Below are 16,891 nucleotides of genomic sequence, written 5' to 3' on the forward strand. Positions count from 1 at the left end.
ACTGCCTAACCGTCGATTCCTGTCAGCAATAGTCGTCGATGATCTGACGATCATACCTTCCTTTAGCGGCATGAGGCTGCATCTCCCTCTCGTGCTTAATCTATCTTCCTTGATATTGGAAACGAGACTGCAATACAAAAGGCACAGACAGGCGGATGTAGTATGCAGGACATTCTCTATAGCCAGTAACTTCAGATATATTTCTAATCTGTTTGACTTGAACTCTCGTTCGTATATCAATCACACCAATAGCTTCCAAATACGTTATGGTCATATGCTACCAATAGGTTGCGGAACAGTTCCTCAACAGTGACCTCAGCAAATTCCTGTTAGCGCAGCGAGCGACTGTCGTAATTTCGAAATCGTCGCATGCTGCCATAACATATTGGCTGAAAAATAAGTCTCAGAATAACAACGAGGTATCACACCTTTCATTCAATCACTCATACAGACAGCCGCAACCTGATGAGAAGTAATGAATGCACGAGACAGCGTTTGTAGAGGACGAAAATCTGCCGCCTGAAAAAGAACATATCGATGGACGTCAAACAAAAAAAAATGAACAGTCTCCCGCAAGGCAGTCCATGGTAACGCCGCGTTGCTCAATGCATTCTCCTTGCGGGCTTCATCAACGCCTGGAATGAGGATTCGAGCGCCTTTTTCAGCTCCTTGTAGCTGACAATGAAGCAGCTCTGCTCATCTCGACTGATTAGCGTTATCTTTTCTTCTGTTCCCGCATCCAGCTTGTTCAAGCATGTGATCACGTGGCCAAGATCGACGACGGGGTCGCCCTGCGCATCCACCTGATGGAAGACATAATCGCGGAAAATTTTCAAGAAGTAACGTTCTCCATTCTCGGACCATTGTCTGTCATGTTCGTATTCCGGCCGTTCGTTCACGAAGTTCAGCTTCGCCATCAGTCGCACAAGACGGCCGTTTTCCAGTTCTCGGCTCAGGTCCGATGTAAGTTGATCATCCAAGTGGAGTGCCGAGTCAAAAGTTGACATGAGCTGCGAAGATATACCAGTGATGAAAACATCAATATTCCGATCCTGATCTTTCTGCATGCCGTTAAGTAACCAAAATACCGAGTTCTTCAACTGCGGACTGTAGGCACGTGTAAAGTGCTCCATAGCTTTCGTAGGGTTGTGCATGACCGTCGGCGAGTTGGCACCCAACGTGACGATGAGTTGTCCGAAATTGACCAGATCCTGACGCTGAAGATCGGCAACTGTACGCTGGCTATCGAACTGGACCACATCCATGATAGCACAGGCGTTGAGTCGAATGCGATTCTTGCCAGTCAGTAAAATTTTGCTTGCGTCAATGACTCTAGCAGCAAGACCATTGCTGTGGATGGCCTTCAATGCGTTGGCAATCTGGGTCATATAGCCCCACAGAATCTGCTCGGGAATGTGCTGCACATTATGACGACCTTGAAACCTTTGCTGCCCAGCGCCAAGGTGCTGTTCAGCGAGCGTTTTTGAAAGAGGATGGTAGTCGGTAACGAAGATCAGCGAGCTGTCCTGAAAACTTCTACTGGTGAAAGCATCGTGAACTGTCACCACACTACCATTGCACACCCGCTTCCAAGCCTGGACGGATCGAATCGCCTTCTCGTTCGTCAACCGAAAGCCTGGAGAGCCACTTAGCCTTGACCGACTTTGCGGTATACAAATGAGGGATGAAGGGATGCACACCTTCTAACCTTCGGAGCGCGTAGTAATTCCCATCTTTGCTGGATTGCGCTTTGTACACCCAACTCGGAAAGCCAAAAATAGTTGCATTCTTCTGGTGGTTCAGGTCCAGCGGGACAAGAGAATGGAAGTAGTCAATCTGAGCTGGTAATTGAGTGTCTGCTCTCGTTTAGCTAGATGATTTACTTGAAAACTCAAGCCAACATACTGGGCAGTGTTTGCAGCGTGGCTGCCGCTTTCTTCTGCAGCTCCTCGCGAAAGTCATTAGGGAGGAACAAATCATGGACATTGCGTTGATACCCCAGAGTGTTCTGGTTGTGAGGACCGATAGGAGCGTACAGATGGTATTGGACCTGCCGACAAGACGTTAAATTGGCTAGGCGGGGTCGTTTGATACGGCAAAGGAACTTACAGGTTGTTGAAAGCCAGCTGCGCCAGGGAAGAAAGCAGCACCACCGAGTGCTGCTGCAGCGTCATGAGAATATGGATTTGGCTGAACGGGGCCAACAGCTCCACCTGCGGATAGTGGAGTCGGTGTCGTTACGAAAGGATCAAACGGGCTCGTAGATGTGATAGGGCCGTTGCCATTTCCTTGGAGAGCAGCCTGAAACGAGCGATTAGCGATTGGAAACCGTACACCAGATCTGCGTTTGCGCCTTCTTGCACCAGGCCAAGAGGATTCCACAGATGGTATGGGTCTGCCTTCAGTGGGGGTGCAATGTCCAGGGCGTTGTCCGAAAGGCGAGGGAAAAGCAGGAGAATGAAGGGGATTAGGGTCAAAATCATCAGCAAGAGCATTCAAGCTAATGCCAGCGGATGAATGTCCCATCCTGAGGAAATCGTGGTAGGTCGTGTATCAATCTTCTTCTCAATGCGCGATTATGGGGGGAGATCGACAAAGGCTTTTTGCTCTTTGGATATGACCAAATGTGCGAGAATTGAGGTAAAAAGGAAACTGAAAAGGCAAGGGAAAGAGATATGGGTGGGTGCGGACAGACAAGTAGTGAATATGATTTTGTTCTTGTGGCTTGAACAAAGGAAGGCACGACTTACCAAGTGCGAATTGTCAAACCCCTGGGGAACAAACTCCTGTACTTCGGCCACAGTCCAGTCAGGGGTTACTGTATCTTGTCGCAAGCCAGGAGTGCTGGCATTGGATCCTTCTCACTATTAGCAGAACAGTTAAGAGGCTAGAAGACTGATTGAGCCTTACGCGAAACGACACTTCTAGGTTGAAATGGAGCTGCATTTGCAGCTTTTGGAGATATTGTGGTCATTTTCTTTGTTGTGGCTGGTGTGCTCGTCGGAGACGATCCATTCGACGACAAGAGGGAGGGTGTGAAGCTGGGGGAGTCGACATTGAAGCGCTTTTTACTGCTGTTACCAACACTTTCATGTAAGCTATCACTCAGTCTACAAATGTGGATTTGATCCTCATATCAGAAGAGGAGGGGCCAGCGAGGGCTCGATGCAAGGGATCCCAACCTGTCCGATTGATTTGACGAATTGACCTTATGGGGGTCATGGTTGAAAGCGCAACCTTCACGATACACCCAGGTTAGATGAAGCTCATGGTTTCTGAGAACGCGCAAATGAACGAGGGGCAAGCGTAGCACCTTTATCTTCATACCGACAACGACCGTATATGGTGATATTCCGACAAAGAGTGTCTTTTGCATTTTCTAGAAGGAGGGGAGATATGATGTCAGCAATTTTGCGTCGCATAACACCTGGCCATTGTCACATCCACGAGGCTCCCAATGTACGAGACCCTCTGTTCAGTGGTCTTCTCAAGCCAAACTGACCTCTCCCCTTTATCTTAGGCGACCCCGTCCCCCGTCGGGAATCGTCCAAAGCAGGCTTCCCTGCAGAAGCCATGGTATGTCTTTATCCAATTTGGCGGGGATCAGCGCAAAGGGATCTCCATTGAATCATAACATGAGAAAATTGGGCGACAGAATATATCGAGAGGAGACCGCATTCCTCTATGCTCAGGTAGAAATATTCGGTCGCGATGAATTTCCTTGAACGTCGAGCGAGGTTACGCCAAGGCACGTTTGTGAGATGTAGAGGGCACGCTGTTGGTGCGGAACTCTCCACCAACAGATCAAGGACTATACAACCGAGCAATACTAGGCAATGGCCCACTATGCAAAGACGATAGGCATCGAGACAATGTCGCACCCTGGATGGCCGCGTAAAAGGCACAGGCCGTTAAAGTAACTCGGAGGGAGGGAGCGCCCGCGGGGAGAGGTGATTAGTACTCGACAAGTCGGCCTCATCGTAGTGGCGGTGCACGGGCCACCAGCCGCCTGAAGCGCGCGTCTCCGGCGCCAAGTTCCCAGACCCGGTGATGACGGAGCTTCAAAAGAGAACAGCTAGCCACCACTTGGGTAAGAAGAGTTTACTTTCAACTGTGCTGTTTCTTAGTTACCGATATCAAGGCTTGGGTTTTAACTTGCTTATTTTGCCAGAGGCCTATTGGTTGATAATCTTGAGAGTTCATGCAACATAGCCGTCGCCCGCCATTTGGAACCCCGTGATAGCATACAACTGCCACTACTTCCCTGGAAAATAATCATATTACTGTCGTTGTATGGATCACGACTCTCATTAACTATGTCCTCTTCAGGGCTGGATATCTCGCAGCTCTCTGACAGCGAAAAATCTGCTCTCGAGACCTATATCGCCGTGACAAGCCAAGAACCATCTGAAGCTATTCCTCTACTACGCCGATCACAATGGAATGTCCAGGTACGTCCTAAACGTCGAGGCATTGGCGAATAGAGAACGATGCTGACAAACCCCTGCGAAGATTGCGATCTCCAAGTTTTTTGATGGGGAAGGACCCGATCCCGTTGAGGAAGCTCGCGCTGCTTTGAACAATCCACCTCCGCCCCGGCCTATCCGTCAAACGCGAAATCTCATGAGCGATGACCTGAGCACGCAATTATCACCGGCCGCTCGAGCGTCAGAACCTGCCCCCCGGATTGTGACTCAGTCCGAGGACCACTCAGTTTACCGGCCGCCTTTCTTACTGGCGCTATTATTTACTCCGTTCAACATCATATATCGATTACTGTGCACCTCGTTCCGCCTCTTCAGCAGCTTATTTCCGTTCTTGCCTCGCCTACTTAATACCACTGCCAACCCAGCTCTGCAGGGTGCTCGAGGCCATAACTATGGACGTCGGCCTCTTGGACCACAGGATACAGCCGCCAGGTTCATCCGCGAGTTTGAGGAGGAATACGGGTCTAATGCTGTGGGATTTCTGGAAAACGGATACAATATGGCGCTGGAAAAAGCCCACCGGGACTTGAAGTTCCTCCTAGTGGTTCTCCTTTCTTCCGAACATGATGATACAAACGCCTGGGTCCGAGACACCCTACTCTCGCGGGAAGTCGTTGAGTTCATCAAAGACCCTCAGAATGAAGTGATTGTGTGGGGAGGCAATGTCCAAGACTCTGAGGCATATCAAGTCTCGAACTCCCTCCGGTGTACCAAGTTTCCTTTTGCGGCTGTTATTGTTCACACACCCAATGTGTCTTCAACTGCCATGTCTGTCGTGTGTAGGATCTCTGGGACAACATCGCCATCCGAGTTTGTGGAGAAGCTCCGAGCAGCAATTTCACAGAATAAAGAAGCTCTTGAACGGATTCGGGCCTCACGAGCGGATCAACAGGCTTCACGCACAATTCGGGAGCAGCAGGATTCGGCCTACGAGCGATCACTGGCTATTGACCGCGAGCGCGCCAGACAGAGACGGGAAGCCGAAGCAGCTCGGCAGCGGGCGGAGCAAGAGGCGGCCGAGCGGCAAGCGGCCGAGGAGAAACGTCTCCACGACATTGCGCAATGGAAGAAATGGCGGGCGGCGTCTATCCAGGACGAGCCTGGGCCCGAGGTCAAGGACGCCATCCGCATCAGTATCCGGCTACCTTCAGGCGAACGTGTCATTCGAAAATTTGCTCCCGAGGCCGACATTGAAGAGCTCTACGCTTTTGTCGAGTGCCAAGAAGTTCTGCAAGCTGCACAGGGCAAGCCTTCCGGGGTGGAAAAGCCCGCCGGGTTCGAACATCAATACGAATTCCGACTCGTCTCGCCTATGCCGCGGACGGTGTATGAAGTCGAAGCTGGTGGATCGATTCGGGACAAGATCGGTCGCGGTGGGAATCTCCTTGTGGAACCAATCGATGACAGCGATGAGGAAGAGCAGGAAGTATCCTAGGCGCCCTGGCGGGCTCCTGTTGATGTATATGGATGGTGTTGATAATGACATTATGGTAGACAGGCGCACTGCCCCGGCGAGTGTCGTAATGGTTCTATGATAATAAAAACAATAATAATCGTATCTACCTTATGCTTGGCATTCTGATACCTTGAGCTTTGCGTCATACATTCTTCCAGTGTCAAGGTCAAAATTTTATCATGCGAGGCACGACACGTGCTTGACTGGAATGTCTACCTGAGCATAAACCGAATTGACACCATCACGACATGAACGAGTAAGCCTAGCCTTTACGGTTGGACGAAAGTCCACATACTTGTATCTCGGTGCACGGAACCCTGCACGAACGCCATCCCGAGCGCCAACGGGACACCGATCGACGCCGGCGTCATAGATGATAGATCTATCTCGATCGTCTGTACCGACTGCATCAAAGTAACCCTTTCAAGGCTACTTGCTACCGGATGTCACCACAACGGCACACCAAGGGATCGTGACAGTGATCATTTCAGATTATCGACAAGCTGTGCGATATCGAGTTGGATTTATGGTCCATAGAGAGCTTTATTTATGTAGACAACAGACTACGACACCGCCCAGAGAAGATCCAACACGTCAGCCTGAGGTATTATTTAGACGTATCAGCCTCGGGTATGCAGATATGGCAGGGTCATCCTAGCAGTCTATGTTCGAGGACTCCGTACGGACAGATGATATCATTTGACATGATTTCGTACTCAGTATTTCCTTAGCGGTGATCACAGTCACGTTGCAGAATACGGAGTCTCCAGGTGACTGCGCTTGAGGATCCGACTAATGATCAATCATAGTCGATCCGAACTCAGGACGATGTTATCCATGTTGCAGGAGATATCGAAATTTATCTCCGATGATCAGCGCGTCTGTACGGAGTATATCCATAGCTGAATTAATTCAACTTATGCAATAATGCAAATTCAACTCGGAGCTTACCAGATCCGAAACGAAACCGAACTGTAACGACGAGGCCGGGCTTCGGATCAGTAGGATCCCGCCCCACCTGGCTATCTACAATGCCCCTTTGTGGCAGCAGTTTCCTTTTTTGCTTTGCTAGCGGAGTTTTTGTCACGTTTTTCTGACATTTTTCTGACATTTGGAGGGTTAGCATACCAAGTGTCATGGCCCAGGACCTTCTTGAGTTGCTGTCATGTTGTATACGGTGTAACTGTTCTCTATACCTTCGACGGTGTGGTCTATTTTAGTGTGCTGTGCATTGAAGGATTTAAGTTTGTGATATAGAATATCCAGTCTGAAGGTATACTGTGTACATTCTTAGTGTTGTAATACATACGGCTTGCGTCTTCTCTTCTAAGTCATGTCTTGGCATTCATGACTATCATATCGCTAATCATGAATCATCCCACAGGAGACTTGGCATCTGTTCACGGCAGTTCCGAAGTTAAACTCTGGTACAACTCATCTCACCAGGGCTCAGCCTCAGGTCAGCAACGAATTATGAATGCCAGACGGATACTCCACAGGGTCGTTTATGCTACTTAGGCTACCTACCCTTCGCTTATTGCGAGATCCGTGGTCCGGCCGGATTCATATGGATATGTTTTCGAATTTTACGGAGAACAATCGCCCATTCGTACCCGTCCTTGGACTGGGCCCGGAGGCGTACTGTCTCGACAACCCGATTCGTCGGGTCCAAGAAAAGAGAAAAGATTTCATGCCACTCATTGGTTGATCTTGTAGTCAAGAAGATGGGGGCAAACTTGTCCCTGACCCTTGCTGACATTAGTTCATCATTCTGGAAGCCCAGACTCTTACGGAGCACAGGGGAGAGAAAGCGTAGTGCGTATTCAAATACGATTCTAATAATGGGGACGGCGTCACTCCAGATCTTACTTTAAGTGCCTCAGGACCAGGGAGGAACCGACTCGGTACTTGCAGCTACGGATCCTTCTGAGTTTATTTATCCCATCTGTCTCCATCTTGACCCCCCCCCCCCTCTCTCTTCTATCTTTCTATCAATTTCTCCATCTCTTATCACCTTATAATAGCTTGTCCCCGTCTCTGGTGGTCTGTTCGACTGTTTATGTGTATACCTATTGTGACGCAACCACTCCCGAATCGAGACTGAGTGTCTCACTCAATCGGCCATCATGTCTCTTCTAGGGACGATAAATCCTAACATCAACCCAGAGCGAACAGTAGCAGGTCGGGGAACTCAGGAGGAGGAAGGAGAAATCGCCAGGGTCGAACACAATCACCATAACAATGCCGCCAGCGTCAGCACGGACGAAACCGTTTTGGAACGGTCAAAGGAAATCGGCGATGAGGATGTCGCAGTGGAAGAAGTGACCCGCCTGGCACGCCAATTGACCCGTCAATCAACTAGATTTTCAACCAGTGGTAATGTCGAGAATCCATTTCTCGAAACCAAGGAGGATTCGACGCTGAATCCTCTCAGCCCCAATTTCAAAGCTAAGAACTGGATGAAGAATCTGCTCGCCCTTTCATCCCGGGATCCTGAACGGTATCCCAAGCGTGTGGCGGGTGTTGCTTTCAAAAATCTCAGTGTCCATGGATATGGTAGCCCGACCGATTATCAGAAGGATGTGTTCAACTCGGTCTTGGAAGTTGGTACTCTTGTCCGCCGGATCATGGGTACTGGCAAGCAGAAGATCCAAATCCTGCGGGATTTCGATGGCCTTGTCAAGAGCGGCGAAATGCTGGTCGTTCTGGGCCGTCCTGGAAGCGGGTGCTCGACTTTCCTCAAGACCATCTCCGGCGAAATGAACGGTATCTACATGGATGAGAAGTCGTACTTGAACTATCAGGGTATCTCGTCCAAGCAGATGCGCAAGCAGTTCCGCGGCGAGGCTATCTACACTGCTGAAACGGATGTGCATTTCCCGCAATTGACAGTGGGTGACACTCTTAAATTCGCTGCGCTTGCTCGTGCTCCTCGGAATCGTCTGCCCGGTGTCTCCAGAGAACAGTATGCCGTGCACATGCGCGATGTGGTGATGGCCATGCTTGGCCTCACACACACCATGAACACCAGAGTCGGCAACGATTTCGTCCGCGGTGTCAGTGGTGGTGAGCGTAAGCGTGTCAGTATCGCTGAGGCCACGCTCAGTGGCAGCCCTCTGCAGTGCTGGGACAACAGCACCCGTGGTCTGGACAGCGCGAACGCGCTCGAATTCTGCAAGACTCTGAACCTGATGACCAAGTACGCCGGCGCTACCGTTGCCGTGGCTATTTACCAAGCCTCCCAGAGTGCGTACGATGTAAGTAGCATATCTCTACCCCTGTCTGCTGCTCTAGCGCTAATTCGATTACTAGGTATTCGACAAAGTGACTGTTCTGTACGAAGGAAGACAGATCTACTTTGGACGCACCGACGAAGCCAAGGAATTCTTTACCAACATGGGATTTGAATGTCCGGAACGTCAGACAACCGCTGATTTCTTGACTTCTCTCACCAGTCCTGCCGAGCGTGTGGTGAAGCCCGGGTTTGAGGGCAAGGTCCCGCAGACCCCTGACGAATTTGTGCGAGCTTGGAAGAGCAGCGAAGCCTACGCCAAGTTGATGAGAGAAATCGAAGAGTACGATCGGGAGTTCCCAATTGGTGGCGAGTCGCTCAACCAGTTTATCGAGTCTCGCAGAGCCATGCAGGCGAAGAACCAGTAAGTCAGAAGCGTTCTCAACTCAGGTACCATGTGCTAAATCTCTTCGCAGGCGAGTCAAATCCCCCTACACCATTTCCGTATGGCAGCAGATCGAGCTGTGCATGATCCGGGGCTTCCAACGTCTCAAGGGCGATTCCAGTTTGACCATGTCCCAGTTGATTGGTAACTTTATTATGGCCTTGGTTATCGGAAGTGTTTTCTACAACCTGCCGGACGACACAAGCAGTTTCTACGCTCGTGGTGCTTTGCTTTTCTTTGCCGTGCTGCTCAACGCCTTTTCCAGTGCCCTCGAGGTGAGTCAAATTGGCTAATGTGGGACTATCACCAGCCAGCTGATTGTCTCCAGATTTTGACACTCTATGCTCAACGTCCCATCGTTGAGAAGCAAGCTCGCTACGCAATGTATCACCCCTTCGCTGAAGCTATAGCCTCGATGCTCTGTGACATGCCTTATAAGATCACCAACGCCATCATCTTCAATCTTACACTCTACTTCATGACGAATCTTCGCCGCGAACCGGGCGCCTTTTTTGTCTTCTTGCTCTTCTCTTTCGTCACCACATTAACCATGTCCATGCTTTTCCGTACGATGGCCGCTTCGTCCCGGACCCTGTCCCAGGCCCTGGTGCCCGCCGCTATCCTCATTTTGGGTCTTGTGATCTATACCGGCTTCACGATTCCGACCCGCAATATGCTAGGCTGGTCGCGTTGGATGAACTATATCGATCCCATCGCATACGGATTTGAGAGTTTGATGGTTAACGAATTCCACAACCGGCAGTTCTTGTGTCCAGACTCTGCATTTGTCCCCTCGAGCGGTGCATACGACAGCCAGCCCTTGGCTTATCGGGTCTGCTCGACAGTGGGCTCAGTTTCTGGCTCTCGTTACGTCCAAGGCGACGACTACCTCAACCAGAGCTTCCAGTACTATAAGAGCCACCAGTGGAGGAACCTGGGTATCATGTTTGGTTTCATGTTCTTCTTCATGTTCACCTACTTGACTGCCACCGAGTACATCTCGGAATCGAAGTCTAAGGGTGAAGTGCTACTGTTCCGACGAGGCCACGCACAGCCCACCGGCTCCCATGACGTTGAGAAGAGCCCTGAGGTGTCTTCCGCTGCGAAGACGGACGAGGCCAGTAGTAAAGAGGCTACCGGAGCTATACAGAGACAAGAGGCAATCTTTCAATGGAAGGATGTGTGCTACGATATCAAGATCAAGGGTGAACCACGGCGTATTCTTGATCACGTCGACGGCTGGGTCAAGCCTGGTACTTGTACTGCTCTCATGGTATGTAGCTACTCCAAGCGGGCCCCCCGCAAAGTGCTCACAGCTAATGTTATCAACAGGGTGTCTCCGGTGCTGGTAAGACGACACTTCTGGATGTGCTCGCGACCCGTGTGACCATGGGTGTCGTCAGTGGTGAAATGTTGGTTGATGGTCGCCCACGGGATCAGTCTTTCCAGCGCAAGACGGGCTATGTCCAGCAACAGGATCTTCATCTCCATACCACGACTGTCAGAGAAGCGCTACGCTTCAGTGCTTTACTCCGCCAGCCTGCTCATGTTCCCCGCCAGGAGAAGATTGACTATGTTGAAGAGGTTATCAAGCTGCTTGGCATGGAATCCTACGCCGATGCAGTCGTTGGTGTTCCTGGAGAAGGTGTGTCTTCTACCTACTGTTTTTGTAACGTCGCTGACACGAACCAGGTCTCAATGTCGAACAACGGAAGCGTCTTACAATTGGAGTGGAACTAGCAGCGAAGCCTCAACTCCTCCTGTTCCTGGATGAGCCTACGTCTGGCCTCGACAGTCAAACTTCCTGGTCCATTCTCGATCTGATCGACACTCTTACCAAGCACGGCCAAGCGATTCTGTGTACGATTCACCAGCCATCGGCAATGCTGTTCCAACGATTCGACCGCCTGCTATTTCTTGCCAAAGGAGGCAAGACTGTCTACTTTGGGGAAATCGGGGAGAAGTCGTCTACTCTTGCTAGCTACTTCGAGAGAAATGGCGCTCCTAAGCTTCCTCCCGACGCAAACCCCGCCGAATGGATGCTCGAGGTGATCGGTGCCGCTCCTGGTTCGCATAGCGACATCGACTGGCCTGCTGTCTGGCGGGACAGCCCCGAACGCAGAGCGGTGCATGAGCACCTTGATGAATTGAAAAGGACCCTTTCGCAGAAGCCCATTGACCCGTCAAAGGCCGATCCCGGCAGTTACGACGAGTTCGCTGCCCCCTTCACCATTCAGTTGTGGGAATGTCTGCTTCGTGTCTTCTCGCAATACTGGCGGACCCCGGTGTACATCTACTCCAAGACCGCACTCTGCGTTCTCACCGCTCTATACATCGGATTCTCCTTCTTCAACGCTCAGAACAGTGCCCAGGGTCTCCAAAACCAGATGTTCAGTATTTTCATGCTGATGACTATCTTCGGTAACCTGGTCCAACAGATCATGCCCAATTTCTGCACTCAACGGTCTTTGTATGAAGTCCGCGAAAGGCCTTCCAAGACCTACTCTTGGAAGGCATTCATGGCAGCCAATATCATTGTTGAGCTTCCCTGGAATACACTTATGGCTTTCCTGATCTTCGTCTGCTGGTACTACCCGATTGGGCTGTACCGGAACGCCGAACCGACCGACTCCGTCCACGAACGCGGAGCACTCATGTTCCTCCTTATCTGGTCATTCCTTCTCTTCACCTCCACCTTTGCGCACATGATGATCGCCGGTATCGAACTCGCCGAGACCGGAGGTAACCTTGCCAACCTCCTTTTCTCCCTCTGCTTGATCTTCTGTGGTGTCCTTGCCCCACCTCAGTCCCTCCCCGGCTTCTGGATTTTCATGTACCGCGTCTCGCCGTTCACATACCTTGTATCAGCCATGCTGTCGACCGGCGTATCAGGCACAAACGCCGTCTGCGAGCCTGTCGAGTTCCTGCACTTCGACCCCCCAAGCAACATGACCTGCAAGGATTACATGGCCGACTACATCTCCACAAGGGGCGGCTATCTGGAGAACCCATCCGCAACCAGCGACTGCACCTTCTGCACCATCTCCAGCACGGATACCTTCCTCAGTGCCGTCAGCAGCCACTACAGTGACGCCTGGCGTAACTTTGGCATCATGTGGGCTTACATCATCTTTAACATCTTCGCTGCCGTTTTCATTTACTGGCTTGCTCGCGTGCCCAAGGGCAAGAGAACCAAGGGTTCGACGTGACAGCCTGACCTCCTTCCCTTCTAGCTCCTTCGTGGATATTTAATTTCGCTCTTTTCTTCCATTTCCCCAAATATATGGCGTATGCCTTATAATCCTTGTACAACGTTGAACTTTAGACTTTAGACTTCGTGTCACGGCTTGCTCGTGTGTACACGCTTGGTACATGCACATACATATACACTTTTGCTCTCCTTTGCTTCTTTGGATATACCTTACCGATTTTGAATTATCCTCTCGTCTTCTGGGTCAGATTCTTAGATTTTAGCATACTGCGGACATTTCCAGCGGTGACACAATATAGACACATTATGTCATATCATCTAGTTTATAAAAAACAAAAATCTTTTGAAGTATGCTCTGAAATCGGTGTACGTAGATCAATAGGTATGTCCTCGGAAGTTTGAACAGGCTGACTTGCGTATCAGATGGCTCCAGGTCACGAAGATACCGCCAGACAACTTGTATTAAAACCAGCGACAAAATAAACGAGAGGAATAATCACAAGGAATCTGAAATTGATGTACAAAGATAGGTGAAAGGTGAAAAGGTAAGGAGATTTTTGGACAGTGAGAAAGGTTAAGAAAAGAAAGGGGAAAGAAAAAAGAAAAGAACCGACAGTCCGTACAAGGAGAGCATCGAACAACTACGCGTCAACGCCTTTCAAAGCATGCAGCCCTGCAGCTGGATCTACCATGTGAACGCCTCTTCGACAAAATCGACCACCGCGCCCTTCCCGATGTTATTTCGCGCCGCGGCGCGGACCTCATCTGCAAAGGCGCCCGGCCCACACACGGAGACGATGGTTGCGCCGACGCGTTTGGGGATGACTTCACTCAGGACGACGTCGGGGCGGCAGCGGCCCGGGAACATCTGGACCGTGGCGCTGGGGGAGACGATCTCCCGGCTGCTCTTGGGTTTGGAGACGAAGAGTTTAACGGTGAGGATCTCGCGGCGGCCGGGGAGGCGAAGGATCTGGTCCATCCAGTCACGGACCCAGGTGAGGTGTTCTGTGTTGCGGACGGACCAGATGAGGTAGATCTGCTGGGTTGCGACGCGGCCCTCGGAGGCGCGGATGATGAGGTCGCGCACGAAGAGCATGTGGTGTGTGATGCCGGCGCCAGCAGAGAAGAGGACGACCGTGCCGTAGCTGCCCATGTTGGACGCGTGGGAGGAGTAAGGGCCCTCGATGTAGCCCGTGGTGTAGAGGGTCTGCTGCGGGGCGGCGAGGGCTTTGTTGTAGAGCTTGCGGGTCATGCCTTGGCGGGCGCCGACGATGAGAGAGACGGAGGTGGGTTGAGTGCCCCTCATGTACTCGTCCAAGTGCAGAGGGTTCTGCTTTTCCAGGAGTGACGGCGTCATGGGACTCATTACGTTGTCGGGCGCGGCTGAAGGAGTCACGCAACTGTTTGGTTCGACCCAAGCGATTGAGAAGGGGTGCGACATCCAAAGGGAGACGCTCGGGATGTAGGCGTAGACGTGACCGCCAGGGTTGATGCGGACATGCTTCGGCAAGTGGAAGGTCACCTTGCAGGCGTCACCGGGCAACGCTTCGACGACCAGTTTGGTTGAGCCCTTTTTGAGTGAAAAGTTGAGGTACAGCAAGCGGAACAGCCGCGCTGATCGTTCAAACAGCCAGAAAGCGCCAATGGCCAGGGCCCAGGGGATCTGGGGAAGCTTGTCCAGGTCCAGGTGAACATAGACGCCGAGGAAGGCCAGGAGCGCGGCAAGCTGATGCAGATGTAGGAAGGTCTCGTAGAAAGCATGCCGGATCGGCGAGGGGGAATGGAGGCACAGGAAGACCATCGCAACGGTTCCAACAAAGCCCCAGGTGAAGAAGGGGTCACCGGTGAGTCGTACCAGCATGCGAGAGAAGTCTTCTTCATCGCAGGCATTGACTGCCCAAGCCGCTGTGTGGACCACGCTCTCGAGTACTACGATTCGGCCCAGCCATCGGTGCAAAAGATTGTACGTATCGAAACTGATGTGCAGGAGTGGGATCAGGGGATTGTTGCGACCCGCCAGGATGAACAGCGGCACCATATTGAGGACGGCCAGAGTGCCCGACCGGCCGCGAAGCTCGGCCACGAGGGCCGCTTTCTCATTCACAGCATAATCCAAAAAGCAGCAATAAGCCACCTGACTTGCCACATACAGCAGAATCAGGATCGAGTGAAACCTCGACGGCAGGGTGCCCACATTAATCGCCGAAGAGAGCTGGATTTCCCGATTGTGTCTTTTGCGACCCAGAGGTGCGTAGAGAAGGTGCTTCTTAATGTTTGCCCACAATCGTGACTCCTCGACACTCCAGAACATTTGCTGTCTTTGACTAGCCGTCAAAGAGGTAACATGTCGTAGATAGGCATGGCTGATCTGGGCAATCCTGCCGCAAAAAACGGCCAAGGCTCCAATAATAACAGACCAGTAGATGATCCGCGTGATTATGACATCTCTGGGAACATTGACCCCACCAAGGCCTCTCGAGTACTCGTAAACATAGGTAGTGTTTATCCCATGACCGCGGGGAGTGATGTGTTGATGAAGGTCATCCATGGGAATGACTGAACAAGCCGGAGTCGAGCGTGGTCGTGTAGTCCGGCAACGAGGAACTGAAATAAAGTGAAACAGAAAAGAGGGTCGATATGAAGAAACTCTTCAGCCGGGAAGAGAGTCAAGAGCAGGCAATGCAGTTTTTACGCAGTGAAGATGCCGTCCAATGATGTAAATGCCTCCGATGGCTGGGAAACGATAGGAATGCGGAGACCAGGCCGACTATGATGGTTTAGACAATTGGAGCCGACGGACGACAAATACCCAGCAAGTGCACTGACAAGAACAAGAATACTCAAGGTAAAAAGAACAACGTCCTGGGTGGCTCTCTCGGAGTAAGCCACTGCACTGCGTGCTGGCGATAGGATGGCACGCAGCTATTGAACAATAGCGATTGTCTCAACTGGAGAGCGGACAAAGAAGATCCTCAAGGACAATTATGCCTAACAAAGCCAAAGAATGTCAATACCCCAGCAATGACATTCAACCTCGACGTCTCACCGGCGGCACACATCACAGAATCAGAGACATGGACGGTCTCCTGACTATGTCGTCTCAGACGTTGATGACATGCCAGCCTTCGAGATTCCAGTAACACTCACCTCCCAAGTGCATGATCGCCCACAGTAATATCCAGCAGAACTTAGAAGACGCTCAGCGTCATAAAGTGTTCAAACGATCGGTGACGTCGATTCTACAACGGATTTTGCACCCTTGTTTTGCAGTTTGCGGAGGCAAAGCGGTAGCTCTGAGAAAGGTAGTGATCGACGAATAAGAGACGAAAAGAGACAACAGAGGTCAACCAAAAGAGTGTCTCTGATGGAAGAAAGAACCTGCCAAGAGGTTCGATAATGAATGGAAATGGTAGTGAGTTAAAGCAAACTGCAGATCCCCTACTGATGCGACGATCAGAGCCAGCTGAAGCGGGAGCAGTGAATATTGAATGCTAATAAACGGAGACGAACTGAATCAACAGGTAAGAAAAAAAAAAAAAGGGCCCGAGGGGGAAAACTACCCTGATCCACAAGGCAGTTTGGGAACAGAAGAAAAAAGCCGAGATAAACCAAAGCAAGACAACGGAGCTGTCATTCTGAAACGCAGGTTCTAAGTACTAAAGAGATAGGTGAGCCCCATATCAAGGCAAATAATGGCGTGGTCTTGGAAGAGCAGTTCCTATCCAAAGCCAAGCCAATTTTTTTCTCGAGAAACAGGCGAATCATCGTGTTCACCCTGATTGTCGAGTTACTTGAGCACCCTTTGATCCGGAAACCCCGAATTCCAGGTCGCTGGTGGGCGATGCCGATGAGCACAAGAAGCGCCCTTGCAGAGGATGTCCGACCGACAGCGCATCGCTAGCCATACAATTGATCAGTCAATCAATCAATCAATCTGTAGGCAGCGAGGCGCTGAGCTGGACGCGCCCAGCCCCTCTTCAGCAGCAATTCGCAGCTGGCTCATGATTATTCACAAATTGACTGGCTGATTTGGCCACATGGGGTGGATATGTGCCAAGTC

The 16,891-nt window shown here is 51.1% G+C and overlaps 4 protein-coding genes across 4 annotated transcripts; 2 read left to right on the forward strand and 2 right to left on the reverse strand.

The window, feature by feature from the left end:
• Positions 1 to 602: 602 nt before the first annotated feature.
• AFUA_1G14310 (PAN-complex poly(A)-binding subunit PAN3) lies at positions 603 to 2,773 on the reverse strand (the record flags this gene model as incomplete). The annotated part of the gene is made up of 4 exons (XM_747708.2): positions 2,335 to 2,773; positions 2,110 to 2,190; positions 1,906 to 2,050; positions 603 to 1,616 (listed from the first exon to the last, which is right to left on the reverse strand). The coding sequence occupies exons 1-4, from the start codon at positions 2,493 to 2,495 to the stop codon at positions 603 to 605; spliced, it is 1,401 nt and encodes a 466-aa protein (XP_752801.1). The 5' UTR covers positions 2,496 to 2,773.
• Positions 2,774 to 4,037: 1,264 nt separating this feature from the next.
• Positions 4,038 to 6,789, forward strand: AFUA_1G14320 (clathrin-mediated endocytosis regulator UBX3). Its single transcript, XM_747709.2, has 2 exons — positions 4,038 to 4,451; positions 4,513 to 6,789. Exons 1-2 carry the CDS (start codon positions 4,317 to 4,319, stop codon positions 5,920 to 5,922), a joined length of 1,545 nt encoding a protein of 514 aa, XP_752802.1. The 5' UTR covers positions 4,038 to 4,316; the 3' UTR covers positions 5,923 to 6,789.
• A 1,116-nt stretch (positions 6,790 to 7,905) lies between these two features.
• On the forward strand, positions 7,906 to 12,829 carry abcC (pleiotropic drug resistance family ABC transporter; the record flags this gene model as incomplete). Its single annotated transcript, XM_747710.2, has 6 exons — positions 7,906 to 9,200; positions 9,256 to 9,599; positions 9,652 to 9,895; positions 9,949 to 10,893; positions 10,953 to 11,265; positions 11,313 to 12,829. Exons 1-6 carry the CDS (start codon positions 8,070 to 8,072, stop codon positions 12,827 to 12,829), a joined length of 4,494 nt encoding a protein of 1,497 aa, XP_752803.1. The 5' UTR covers positions 7,906 to 8,069.
• A 687-nt stretch (positions 12,830 to 13,516) lies between these two features.
• On the reverse strand, positions 13,517 to 16,415 carry AFUA_1G14340 (ferric reductase family protein; the record flags this gene model as incomplete). The annotated part of the gene is made up of 2 exons (XM_747711.2): positions 15,979 to 16,415; positions 13,517 to 15,921 (listed from the first exon to the last, which is right to left on the reverse strand). The coding sequence occupies exon 2, from the start codon at positions 15,377 to 15,379 to the stop codon at positions 13,517 to 13,519; it is 1,863 nt and encodes a 620-aa protein (XP_752804.1). The 5' UTR covers positions 15,380 to 15,921; positions 15,979 to 16,415.
• Positions 16,416 to 16,891: the final 476 nt, after the last annotated feature.

The sequence above is a fragment of the Aspergillus fumigatus genome, chromosome 1 (genome assembly GCF_000002655.1).
Source record: "Aspergillus fumigatus Af293 chromosome 1, whole genome shotgun sequence".
Classification (NCBI taxonomy): domain Eukaryota; kingdom Fungi; phylum Ascomycota; class Eurotiomycetes; order Eurotiales; family Aspergillaceae; genus Aspergillus; species Aspergillus fumigatus.